The 14,326-nt window shown below is 40.1% G+C and overlaps 1 protein-coding gene across 2 annotated transcripts in view; it reads right to left on the minus strand.

The window, feature by feature from the left end:
- Window positions 1–2,505: 2,505 nt before the first annotated feature.
- The window catches only part of PID1 (phosphotyrosine interaction domain containing 1), a 274,275-nt gene continuing 262,454 nt past the window's right edge, over window positions 2,506–14,326 (minus strand). For both annotated transcript variants that reach the window (XM_027875683.1, XM_027875682.1), the window contains exon 3: window positions 2,506–4,641. In XM_027875683.1, the coding sequence (XP_027731484.1) occupies window positions 4,165–4,641 (477 nt within the window). In that variant the 3' untranslated portion in view covers window positions 2,506–4,164. The remainder of the gene's footprint in view (window positions 4,642–14,326) is intronic.

Below are 14,326 nucleotides of genomic sequence, written 5' to 3' on the forward strand. Positions count from 1 at the left end.
GTAATCAAAATGTCTCTTTGTGCTTAAGCCCAAATAAAACTTTTGGGCCCTTCCCAGGCTAGGAACTTCTTCCTTTCTCATTTTAGATTGCCCTTTTGACTGTGAAGAAATATCTCATAATAATGGCTGCCTAGGATAAAATATTACTTTGCAATGTTGAAAGACGCAAAGCTGTGATAAGAGAGAGGCTCTCATTATGGATAGATAGATCAAAAGGATCCCATCTTAGCTGTAACTGCATGTAATCCAAAATTTACTAACCTACAACTCTTGACGTGGGTTCAACTCTGGGCTCTGCCATTTCCTGGAGGTGTGTCTTTGGCCAGGTTACTAACCTTTCTCTGACTTCTCTGTCTCAGCTGTAAAACAGGGATAAATAATAATGCGTGTGATTGCATGATCCTAGGATTGAGGTTTAGAGCCAGAAGGGACCTTGAGTTCATCTAGGTGAGCCCACTGATATTACAAACAACAAAGTGAGATCCAGAGATGTTCAATGGCTTAAAATCTTTAGACTAGAGATCATTTGCTCAGATCATTAGATCATTTTTTTTTGTTTAATTTTTTCAGTTGTGTCTGACTCTTCATGACCCTATTTGGGGTTTTCTTGCCAAAGATGCTAGAGTGGTTTGCCATTTCCTTCTCCAGATCATTTAACAGATTAGGAAACTGATGCAAACAGGGTTAAATGTCTTTTCCAGAGTCACTACCTGAGGCCAGTTTTGAACTCAGGAAAATGATCTTCCTAACTCTAGGCCAGCACTCTACTCACTGTGCCACTAAACTGCCCCATTAAACCATGATCAGAGTACAGAAGTAGAGGATTTAAAATGGTTCTTTGAGTAGCGCACATTTTCTATATGGAAAGAACCTCTATTCCAACCCCACCTTTTATAATTGAGAGAACTGTGGCCCAGAAAGTTTAAATGATCTGCTTGAGCTGAGATTTGAACCCAGAGTTCCCTGATTGCAAAGCCAGCACTCTTCCATCTCTATGATGAGACTAACATGAAGCAAGATTGGTTCTCCAAGACATTACAGGCTGGCAAAGAAGGACATTCCTTCCATTCTCAGCCTTGAGTAATTCAGCATCTCCAGACCACAAGTCAAAAGCCAGGCCAAGGACATGAGGGAGAAGGCACTGGTCATGCTCACCAACTCAACTCCCAATTAATCCACAAACACCTCAGCAAGTTCTGGGATGAGACTGTTGCTCCGAAAGAGAGAGAAGCTTCTCCAACAACTTTTCTTTCAGGGAAGCATATTAAAATACAAAAGCTAAGAATGTAAAGTAGCTGTGTCTTCTTGAATTGTCCAAACTTTCCACATGATGAGGAAAGCAGTCACACTCCCTTGGAGTCATCCCTTCAGCAGGAGTATATAAATCCACCACGATTGTTTATCTGCTGTGAATTCCACAAAGGGTAACACTCAGACCTTCGAGCCCCACCCACTTCATGCACATTGACAAATGGGATGTGGCTTGGCTCTTGTAAACCCTGGTCGCGGATGAGACATTTTGAAACCGATTTCCCCCGAAGGAATCACTCAAGGTTGAACTGCCAATGATTCACTAAAAGGACTCCAAACACATGTAAAAACTTTCTTTAAATGAATCAGAATTTATGTAAAGAAGAGTGTCAAACAGGCAGAGTGGGTACAGTGAATAGACCAGCCTTAGAGTCAGGAAGACATGGTTTAAGACCTATCTTGTACTAGGTGTGTGACTACAGGCAAGGTACTCAAACACTCCGTATTTCAAGAATCTCTTTAAGGTAGAAGTTCTTCATCTTTTTTTTTCCCCATGTGCCTCTCTTTGGTTGTTCCAGGAAACCTATGCACCCCTTATCAGAATAATGTTTCTAAATTCATAAAATAAAATATATGAGATAACAAAGGAAATCAATTACATTGAAATTCAGTTAATAAAATTACTTTTTAACAAGTTCATAGATCCAACCTCACCAAAAAGACCACCATATATTCTGAACAAAATCCATTTTGTTACGTTAATGAGCAAAGAAGTATTTACAGATTTTTATCATCTTTTCCTTTTTTTTGTTCAGATATTTCTTTGATGGCATCTTTCATACTGCTTCTCCATGGCATCCTATGACACATTGAAAACAAGGAAAGAGAAGATGGGTTGGTCATATGCTAAGAGCAAGAGATGATCAATGGACAGTCTATGGAGTCCAGGGATAGCCTGGCAATGGTAAGAGAAAATGAGGAAGGTCCCAGTATGTTGAGTAGACTCTTGTGGTGAGCTTATGGGGGAGGTCCTGGCTAAAAGTTGCACAGGATGCCAAAGCATGTATTAGTGAAATTTGTATTTTTGTGCCCACATATCCATTGGAGCACAGCCTTTTACCATAAATTGGTAGGAGTCCCAAAAGATGTATTAAACATTGGCAAATGGAACCAATGTCTTTAAAGAAAAAAAAACACTCATACACAATCCCAGAATTGGCATTTTACACCAAAAAGAGTGTAAAACTATTGAGCTTTATTTACTCATATTTTTTATTAAAGTATGAATGCATTTATGCTAAAGAATAGTTTACATACATTGTAAAGCAACAAGAATATTTTCAAGAGGTGCAAGTCCTCCCCAATATGTCTCCATGCTTATTCTACATGCTTTAAACACTGGACGCACGCACAGGCGCACACATACACGCACACGCACACACACACACAGACATACATATACACATACCAAACACAGACATAGAGCTATCTGGATTTGATTAGCTTTCATTTAAGGCTTCTGTAAGGTGCCCTAGTGCCCCTAACATTACCATGATTAAAAACAAACTTTTTTTTTTCTTTTTTTAATAAAGGAGCAGCATTACCTGCAAACTATGAATCTGCTCTTGGCCTTAAATGTATTTATTACAGCAAGTCCTTTTTTTATCCTATTCATATTGACTTTTTTTGCACTGATGAAATTTGAGGATCATCTTATCCACAGAATGGGGAAATTACAGGCATTCTTAGTGAGAGCTTCTTTGCAGGAACAATAATTGAACACTGGTCCCAATGAACTGTCATCTTTAAAAGGATAGAGATATATTTCCCTTTAAAGTAACTTGGTCAAGTTGTCTCTGAATGGGCAGAGATAGCTACTGACGATCAATTTTTAAGCAATGGTTTAGTGACTGAGATTCTCATGGGGGAAGAAAAGGTTTCCATGCTCTTATTGATTCTGATTTGAGGCTGGTTAAGGAGGAGTTCTGGGACTGGATTCTCAACCTACTAACCAGCCACAAATCAAGACTGAAGAAAAATATATAGAAAATGGAGCAAATATATTCTGCAATTAATCTCATATTTTTGGGGGGGATGTTGGTTTTTATTCCTTTTGGGTGCCCTGCAGTGTGGTAAGAAATTATCACTTTAGTGATGATGGGAGGGTGAGGATGCGTGTGTGTGTATGTGAAATATGTAGCTGCAGGTACACTCAGAAAATAGAAAAAGTGAATAAAATAAGATAGTATTTGATATATTTGTAAAATAAAGTCATCGTCTTCAGCTGTGAAGTGTGAATTAACTGAGGAATTTCAGGAGGTTAGTCTAAAAGCCAAAGGACATCTGTCTTGGTTCACATATGGCCAAGAGGTTTTGAAATATGCCATTAGAGAGAATTCTATGGAGTCATCCTGGGGCCTTTTCTATTTCCCTGGGAGCATATGCACCAGCCCCAGAGCCCACCCCCCACCCACCGCTGCTATGAATACCCCAGGAACATCTGACAATTTTTTGATGGGTTTCATTAGGCAAATTTGAAGGAACCAAGAGCTGAAGAAAAGCAGCCTGATAAACAGCAAGCTATAGAATATTTCAAGAAGATGGAGAAAATCAGCATGGAGGGGTCTGGGGCTAGGAGGAGAGGGGAAACTGGGGGCGGACGGGGAATGAGCAGAAAAATAAGCTTTTCTTTCCCCCCCCCCCCACATTCACAGCAGCAGCAGATTTCAACGTAACATAATTACTTTAATGATGCATATCTTTAGGTTCTGAATTACTCTTTTGATTTTAAAAAGCTTGGTCAGCCAAGTATTTGGCAGTCTTTTCATCCCCAATTTGAATCATTGCTTATTTATCTATCAGCTCCTATTCCCTAGGCCATGGCTGCCTTTGCTGAGCCACTGACCAGTGCCCTCAGCCATCATCAGACTCCAATTCCTGAGAGACTTCTTCGGATGAGCTGTTGCGATGGATCCGGCCATCACTCTTCATGCTGTGGAATGTCTTCTTGAAGGCCTCCATCATGGCATGAGCTAGCTTCTTGGCTTCAAGCTTGCTTTCACACTCTACGGCATGGCAGTCCATCTGGTAGGACAGGTCATCATTGATCTCCCTGTAGACCCAGGCAAAGATGTTTGGGCTTACATTATGGTCAGCAGTACAGTAGGCAATGCGAGCCACCTGAAAGGTATCCATATGGACGGTAGCCTCTCCTTTCAGGTCAAGGTGATGGAGCCAGACTTGGAAGGGCCGGATTTCCAGGAGAGCATTCGCTGGGAAGACATCTTCTCTGGCCAGCGTATGCTTCTTCCAGAGCTCAATGACTGGCTTTTCTGTGCAGCCAGATAAAAATTGCATCCCTGTTGTGGAGACTTTGCCCAGATATGTTACCTGGAAAGACAGGAATGGAGAGAGAAAGAGAAAAGAATGGATAAAAATATTATTTTATTAAAATTAAGCACTTTTCTAAAACAGACACATATTGATTGGGTCAGGCTCACACTAGGGATGTGGAATCCCAGAAGGGACCTCTGAATTCAAAATGACATCCATCTCTGCACATACTGAATCTACTGAGTAAGTACTGTTGAATTCCTTTTGAAAGCAAATTGAATTCGAAGTGAAAGCAGTCTCTGTCTCTTTGTCAATTAGAAAGGAATTTTATTGATGAATTTTATTCATTATTTTCCTTGAATTTTCTTTAAATTCAGGATAGACATCAATTTAATTTTCTGTGAAACACACAGAAATCAATACTTACAAGAAGTCAGAAGAGTAGAACACCAAAAAAAATATCTATTAAAGTTATTTCCTAGACTGATCTCATTTTTATATCATTCAAGTGTTTGGTTTTACATAAAGATTAGTATATGTAACTCTATCTAGCAACTGCCCAAGGCTGGGAATGGCTCTCATTACATTATGCCCTAAAGGACTATGGTCTTAATTCTAAAAACAATAGAAAACTCTGCAATGGTTCATTGCTTCTCAGCCACCAAGAGGTCTCTTGCCTGTATGGGACATGCTGTTAGGATGATTACCAAAGGCAAAAATCTAAAGATCAGTGCCTTCAACATGCTATTGTTTCTGATGATGACTTCCTTTAAAATGTCAAATGCATCACCTAACATTAAGTCATAAAAACCTCATGTTAAAAAAAAATAGCAGGAAAAAAGAGCTAAATTTACACCTGGTAGAAGGAATTACAGAATCTCAGAATAAGATGGGACCACAGGGACTATTTATTCTAATTCATGCCTGAATAAGAATCTCCCAGCTCTTCAGATTGGTAGTCATCCAATCTTTGCTTGAAGACTACCCATTGGGAGGGGCAGCCTATTATTTCCCAAAGTAGCTATTCCACTCCTGGATAGCCCAATTGATGACCTTTTTTTTTTTTAAATCAAGTTTAAATGTATCTCTTTGAAATGACACATCACTGCTCCTACCTCCATCTTCTAGGTTTAAGTAGAGTGATTCTACTCCTTCTTTATGACAGACTTTCACATATACTCATAACCATTATTATGCCTCCCAAGTCTATTTTTTTTCAAGTAGACATCCCTACTTTCTCCAGCCGATCTTCAAATAGGATGAACTAAAGACTTTACCATTCTGGTTGTGCTACTTGAGACATTTGCCTGCTTATCAGTGAATATCCTTCTTAAAATATGCTGCCCAGAAAAATCCAAGAAAAAAAATGAATTTTGCTCTATTTTGTATGTTTTGTTTTGTTGTGTGTTTAAATTATATAGGGACTTATGGTGGACAGAAATACCTATTTCTTTATTAGGATCAATAAGGAGCTTCTCATCTATTCAACATATTTACCAAATATCAATTATGTGTCCAAAACTATGCACAGTGGGGGCATAAATAAATATAATATGTGATCCTGCTCTCAAGGACTTTACAATCTAAGTGGGGAGGCAAAATATACCATACATTCCTTAGATTCTGTATTCAATTTGATTCAGAGCAAGCTGAATGGTTTCTGGGGGAAAAGATGAGCAATTCATGTTCACCGAGGGTTATCAGGAAAAGGATTCATTCTAAGATACTTCATGGTACCCTTGTTTCCACAAAGTATCAGAGGTTGAGTAATTTCCTTTGTCTTAACATCTGATCATCAGGGTAAACTTTTTTTTTAAGGCAGTTGGGATTAAATGACTTGCCCAGGGTCACACAGCTGTAAGTGTCAAGTGTTTGGTCTGAGGCTGGATTTGAACTCAGATCTTCCTGACTCCAGGGCTGGTGCTCTATCCATTGTGCCACCCAGCTGCCCCAGGGTGAACTTCTAAAAACATAAAGGACATGGGAATTTATGAATAATCATCTTGAGGAGAGCTGAGATTTTATTGATACAGGGAGGTTCCAATGAGGAAAATTCCCTCTACCACTGTAAATGAGAACTTTCTCTGAAAATTACAGTCTTAGAGAGCTGCCCAGCATACTTGGAGGTTAAGTGACCTGGCCAAGGTCACATAGCCAGGATGCATCAGAGGCAAGTCAGGAATTCAAGTCTTCCTTGCTTCCGAAGTCACCTCCCTATTCACTTCATCATATGGCGTGTTACGAATAATCATGCAAAATGAACATTTGTTCTATGCATGACTCTTTTAATTTTCATTCAAGCTTGAAGGCAGCAGAAGGGGAAGAACAGGACTGGTGCCCAGTATTAAAGTGAGTTGTTCATGCTATATACAGCAGCAAGGAATACCCATGTTTCTTTTTGGTAGAAAGACAAATTCTAAGGTGGGGAAAAAAGTGCCAAAATTCACAGCTAGCTTTTTAAGTTTGTTGCAATTGTACAGGGATTCAGGTTGTGAGAGAATTATAGAATATACTTATAAAACTTTACTCAAAGTCCACTACAGATTAGACCTACTTTCCCAGAAGCAATTTCAACATAATGAAATTCTTACAACAAAGAGAAAGAACTATACTTTTCTCACATAAATATTTGTCCTTAGAACGCCAAATATTTTAAATCAAATTGAATTTTCTTTGAGAGGTCTACTGAAGGGAAAAGGGGGAAAGTAGTCTAAAGAATAATTAGAATAGTTCATGTAATTTACAAGATAATTATCGTAATTATTAGATTTCCAATTAATCTAGAGCATTCTCTGAGGTATTTTAGAATACTGATAAGTCACCTAATATATAGGTGTTATTTGATAATACTAAAGCTGATATAGAAATAATGTTCCCCCTTCCCAACTAGCTGAGTCAGTAACATACAAACAGATACATCACAGTAAGTGTAAGGGAAAAAAAATTGCTATTCATGAATTCCTAAGGCAGGATTATTCTTAAGAGCCATAGATATCATGCAGGGGGCATACTGAGACAGAGAAAGGACTACTTGCCCTGGAGTCAGAGGGCCCAAGTTCAAGTAGGTCACAAGTCACAAAAACTCCCTGGGCCTCATTTTCTTCATCTTTAAAATTTGAGGGTCAATCCTTATTGGCTTCTGAAGCCCCTTCCATCCTAAATCTCCAATCGTATGATCACCCAGTTATGGGGTTAGATGTTTGTAATAGAACACCAAAGTAGCCATGGCATTAGAACCAAGGAAAAGGAAAATGGCAGACATATAAACTACTGGTAAAGGCTAACCCCCAGACCCTTCCAGTGTATGATCAACTCAATAGGTGTTAATGAAGCACATTTATGTTCGAGGCACTGTGCTAGTATAAAAATAATCCCCAATGGGGTGGAGGAGATGCCAAAGATAAGCCTAAATTTCTTATAAAATGTACTAAGGTTCTATCCAGTTCATTGCAAGGAAAAATAGTAGAGCATTCGAGGTAGAAAGCTGGTCATGAAGCCCATTAGATATTAGTTCAAATCCTGCCTCTGACAGGTACAGACTATGAGATACCTGGCAAGTCATTTAACCTCTTAATACTCTAGGATTATCTTTAAGATTACCACTTGCCAGCCTGGACTGATAATGGGAATTCCTCCATCTGAGAATTCTCTCAATCAATGGAATCATAGAGTCAACCCCTATCCCTGTTTCAAGAGAAATCATTTAAGACTTTTGGAAGTAGTCCAATATGGTGAATAGACACTCTCAAGTCAAGGAAACTCAGATGAAATTTTGACTCTAACAGTTACTACCTGTCTGATTTGAGCAAGCCTCAGTTTCCTCATCTGTAAAATAAGGAAATTTTCCTTGAAAATGGTGAGGGCTCTGGAGACTCTGGAGTTTTCCATTTTTCTATCTCCAGCAACAAGCAGAGTACTTGGAACAGAGTAGGCAATTAACAAATGTTCGTTAAATTGAAATAGCTTTAGCAATAAAAGTCTAGGGCAGCTGGGTGGTGCAACGGATAGAGTGCCAGGTCTGGTGTCAGGAAGACTCATCTTCCTGAGTTCAAATCTGGCCTCAGGCACTTACTAGCTCTGTGATCCTGAGCAAGTCGTTTAGCCCTGTTTGCCTCAGTTTCTTCATCTGTAAAATGAGCTGGAGAAGAAACTGGCAAACTACTCCAGTATCTTTGTCAAGAAAAGTCCCAAATGGGGGTCACAAAGAGTTGGACATGATTGAAATGACTGAAAAACAACAAATAAAAATCTAAAGAGAAATAAGTCATGAATTTACAAGCTGACCTTCACTAGCACGGGTACCATTAACTGGTATTTGGTCTGTAGCTTACTGAGTCTTTCAAAACACTTTCAGTTCAATTCAACAGACATGTCTTAAGAGTCAACTGTATAGGAGCAGCTAGGTGGCACGGTGGATAGAGCTTCAACCTTGGAGTCAGGAGGACCTGAGTTCAAATCTGGCCTCAGGCACTTGACACTTGCTAGCTATGTGACCTGAGCAAGTCACTTAACCCCATTGCCTATGGAAAAAAAAAAAAAGCCAACTCTATGCCAGACCCATGTTAGGGATTAGCAAGAGAAAGACAAAACCAAGACATCCCTTCTCCTGAAGGAGTTTATACTCCACTGGGGAGACGGGACACACAGTCATACTCAAATGAATAAATACAAAGAAGTTCTGAGAGGGAATGAATGCCAATGTCAGAGAGGCACCCAAGCAAGGCTTTACGGAGAAGGGAGCATTAAGAGGCACCCTGAAGAACTGTTCTAGGCCTGGGAGGTGGCAGAAATGTGAAGGCAGAGAGATGAGAATGAGGAAGCCAAGTGCAGGAAAAGAATTGGCCACAGTGAGTGTGCCCAAGGAAATATAACAGGAATGAAGACTAGAAAGACAGGCTAAAGTCAGATTGTGGAGGGCTTTAGATGCCAAGTTGGGGAATTTGTATTTGATCCTGGAAGTAAGAGAGAACTAAGCTATGAAGCCTGTAAGCAAGGGAGTGCTGGTAAGGCTTGTGCCTTGGGAATATTATTTTGGTGGGGGAGTAGTGGAGGGATGAACAGAAGAGAGGGTAAGACTGGAAGCAAGAAGGCCACTCAGGCAGCCCTAACAACAATTGAAGTGAGCGATCACTAATAGCTAGTATTTACATTGTACTTTATAAAAATTATATCATTGTATCCTCACAACAATCCTGGGAAATAGGTGCTACTGTTACAGAGAGGTGAGGAAACGGAAGGCAAATACAAGTTAAGTGATTTGCCCACAGTCACATAGCTAGCAAGTATCTGAGGCTGGGTTTCAGCTTGGGGTCTTTTCGACTCCAAGTCAAGAGGTCTAAGCATTGCCTTCTCCATATCTACCCCACAACCCCAGCTGCCTCAAGATGAGGAGAGTCTGATCTAAGGCAGTGGCCGTATGGGTGGAGAGACAATAAGAGTAAATGCATGAGTGAATGAAAACTTAAACATTTATTGTTTACTTAGGTTGGTAGAATTGATACGCAGCCAGGCGGCACAGTGGTTAGAGTGATGGAAGACCCAAGTCTGAAACTCACCCCTTACATTTATACTAGCTGTTTTACCTCGGGCAAATCATTTTACATCCCTGTGCCTCAGTTTCCTACTCTGTAAAATGAGAGAGTTGATACTTGATGGCCTCTAAGGTCCCTTCCAGCTCTAAATCCATGAGGTTAAGTAGATAGAGCTATCTAGCAGGCAGTTGGCAAGGAACAGCTGGAGTCCAGGTGGGAGATTCGGCCTGGGTGTGCAGCTGTAGGGATCATCTCTGTAAATATAATTGAATCCATAGGGCTAGAGGTGACGGCCAAGAAATAGGAGCCTTGAAGAAGAGAAGAGTGCCCAAGGCAAAGCCTTTGGGACATCCAGGAGGATGGCAGGGTTGACACTGTCAGGAGCTACAGCCAGGCCCAAAGAGATGAGGATTGACACATGTAGAGATGCACACAGTCACACGTCATAAACATATGGAACTCATCACTCCCAAATCATTGCAGAAATCAAAGACAAAAGCAGTTCTGGAAGAGTTTAGATAAATTTATGACTTGCAAATCCTTGGCAGGTTACTTAAGGTAAATCAGGATTCCTCAGGAATTTTGTTGTTGAGTCTGACTTTCCATGACCCCATTTGGGTTTTTTTTGTAAAGATACTAGAGTGGTTTGCCATTTCCTTCTCCAATTCATTTTACAGGTAAGGAGGAAACTAAGGCAAATAAGGTTAAGTGACTTGCCCAAGGCCACACAGTTAGTAAGTGTATGAGGCTAGGTTTGATCTCAGGTGCTGCTAATTCCAGGTCCAGTGTTCTATCCTCACATGAGTATGCATATATGTACAAAGGGGTCCTTTTTTTGGTCCAGACCTATGTTATGATGAGTGCATGGAACTTCTGAAGAAGAAACACCCTCTATCCATGTAGACTAACAATTGTTCGGTGCAGAGAACCAATAGGCTTGTCAAGGGTCACATAGCTAGGATGCAACTGCAACCCAGTCCCTCTGTCTTCCAGGACAGCTGTCTATTCGCTGGTATGGCCGCCTCCTAAGCCTACTGACTAAATGTCCTGGGGTGCTACTCTCAGACAGCATATGAGGCTGAATTAACTCTGTAGAGTGATTATCATCTGCATGAATTCCAAAACTAGAGTGGCCTACTCATTGGAGAATTCATTTTTTTAGCCTAACTATGGCTCAGTAAAGAATTAAGAGATCTTCATGCTCAGGGACTGTCTTTTGGCTTTCTTTGTATCTCTAGCATTTAGCACAGTGCCTGGCATATAGTAGGTGCTAAATAAATGCTTATTGACTGACTTCTGATCTCTACTCCATAAGTCTGGCAGCGGATAAACAAAGAACTGGGAACATGGAATCATGGAATCTCAGAAGTCACAAAGAATTTTAGAAGTCATTTACTATAATAAACCATCACTGATGTGTATTATTACCAAGGGTCCTTTAGGCAAATACCAGGCACTCTAACACAGGAGGAATGGAGGGCAAACTGGGGATTAGGGTTTTGTGGCATCAGTTTTATAGACCCATTGCTGGGGCCAAAAGAGAGCAAGATGGAATGATCAGAAGATTAGGAAAGGGGGCCTTCTAGAATGTGGAAGAGAATAAAACGGTGTTAGGCTTGATGCTGCAGAGGAGAATGTCAGGAGATACAGGGATATGCTATCTATTTTTGTAATAAGAGGCACACTTGGGCTTAATAGTAAGTAAAAACTTCCTAACAATTAAAGCAATCCCAAAGGAAAATGGGCCGCTTTAGGAATGAGTGGATTTCCCTTTAGTGGAAGTCTTCTTCAGGTAGGGATTGGATGAAGCCTTATCAGTTCTATTATACAGACCTTTCAAATTCTGACCTTCAAATTCAAATTGGGTCCTTTCAAATTCTGAGATTCAGTGATTCTGAAATCAGCAGATTTACTTGAAAGGAAAAGGAAAAAAATCTATACCTGCATGTTCTCTTTAAGAAGGATAAATAATAACATCAGTTCTCCTATGCCCAATGAGAGGCAGTGTGGTATAATAGGAATTTAGGAGTCAGGATATAATAGGATTTGGAGTCGGGTGAATTGAGTTTGAATCCTAATTCTGGTACCTGTGCACCCTTGAGTAAGTTGCTTAACTTCTCTGAGCTGCGGCTTCTTCACCTATAAAATGAGAGAGTGGGACTAGATGATGCTTAAAGTCCCCATCAGTTCTAAAGCCTTTAGACTTTAAGGCAGCCCTCCAAATAGGCAATGATGGCTCTCCCTGCCCCCATTCTTGGAACTCCTTCTCCAAAGATGTCACGTTTATAAAACACTTCATGGCATATAGAGTGCTTTCTTCATGGCATCCTCTGAGAGGTAGGCACATTAAGCCTATTTTATGGATGAGGAAACTGAGGCCCATAAAATGAACCCCCTTGTATGATCATAAGCTGTACTCAGTCACTAGAAGTGGGATCTGATTACAGGTCTTCATCAAGGGTAGCATTCTGTCCATCATGCCTTACATGTCTCACATATATGGTATAATAAGTTGAGGTGGTTATAATGAAAATGAATAAGTAAAATGTTCTCTTGACATACCTACTTGTTTTCTGTCTATGCTGATCACATTACAATAGGAGAAACTTGAAATGTACTACTTTTGCTTGGTTATATAACAATTCTGGAGCCATGAGGGCAGAACGATCTATGAGCTCCCATAGGCTGTCATATGGGATGTTGCTGGTGTGTAAAAAGTAAACGAGGCTTAAACAACTCTTTCAAAAGAAGAAATGGGTTTCAACAAATTTCTCTTTCAAATAATATATGTCCATGGCTATTCAAAAGTGTCTCTCTCTGTCTCTGTCTCTCTGTTTCTCTTTCTCTACATCTCTCTCCCCCTCCCCTTCTCTCTCCCTCCCACATATAAATACATATATACATACACGCATGCATATATATATCCCATAAGCAGACATGATTACATAAGCAAACGAGTCGGGCTTTTTGTAAGCTAGCAGATAGGATCTGCCTATATGCAGAGTCAATTTTGATTCAAGACAAGAACAATAGCACTAATAAAAAAGGGAGCTCAAACACAAATTGATTAAAGAGTCTTGCTATCTTGGGAATGCAGAATTGTAGAATCCTATAATTAGAAAGGACCTCAGTGATCATTTAGTTTAATTCTCCTTTGGCTCCCCTAATCCTGATTTTTTTTTACAGTTAATTAATTAATCTACAAGCATTTATTAAACACCTACTATGTACCAAGCTCTGTAGCTAAGTGCTGGAGGTATAACTACAAAGAATGAAACAATCAATAGATTTAAAGAGCTTATATTCTATTTTTTTTAATTTTTGGGGGGGCGAGCTAGGCAATGGGGTTAAGTGATTTGCCCAGGGTCACACAGCTAGTAAGTGTTATGTGTCTGAGGCCGGATTTGAACTCAGGTCCTCCTGAATCCAGGGCCGATGCTCTATCCACTGCGCCACCTAGCTGCCTGAGAGCTTATATTCTAAAGGAGATAATTTCATATATAAGCAGATAAACTATAAAGATGATAAGTAAAAATACAAAGAGGGGGAACTAACAGTTGGGGAAATCTGGGCAGTCTTCCTGTAGAAGGTGGGGCTTGAACTGTATCTTAAAAGAAGAAAGGAATTCTATGAGGTTGAGGTAAGGAAAGGGTGCATTCCAGGAATAGGGAACATAACTGTAAAGGCATGAAGATGGGAGATGGAGTGAGAAGAAGAGATGGAAGGGTGTGAGGAATGGAGAGAAGAATAATTAACTGTATCAGAGACTAGTGAAAGCATTAGTGTACAAGGAGGCTGAACAGGTAGGTTAGGACCTTGTGAAGGCTTTAAAAACTAAACCAAGATGGTAGGCTAAACTACTGAGAGGTAGTAGGGAGCCATTGGAGTCCATTGAGCACAGGAGTCATATGGTCAGTCTCCTTCACTAAATCATCACCTTTCTGTCTCATAAATAGCCTTTGCCCTTGGCTGTTTCCTCTCTTTGTATTCCCTCCCTTGGTGATTTCATCCACCTTTTTCTTCATAGCCCAGTTCAGGTGCAAGCTCCTTCATGAAGCCAACCCTTAGAATTCCAACTTTAAGTGATCTCTCTGTCTCTCTCTGTCTCTGTCTCTGTCTCTGTCTCTCTCTCTCTCTCTCCCTCTCCCTTTCCATATTTCTCTGTCTCCAGTCCTTTGTTGTCCTTTACTTATTCTATTTTATATCACAAA

This window comes from Vombatus ursinus, unplaced genomic scaffold (genome assembly GCF_900497805.2).
Source record: "Vombatus ursinus unplaced genomic scaffold, bare-nosed wombat genome assembly UNPS02014810.1, whole genome shotgun sequence".
NCBI classification, from domain to species: domain Eukaryota; kingdom Metazoa; phylum Chordata; class Mammalia; order Diprotodontia; family Vombatidae; genus Vombatus; species Vombatus ursinus.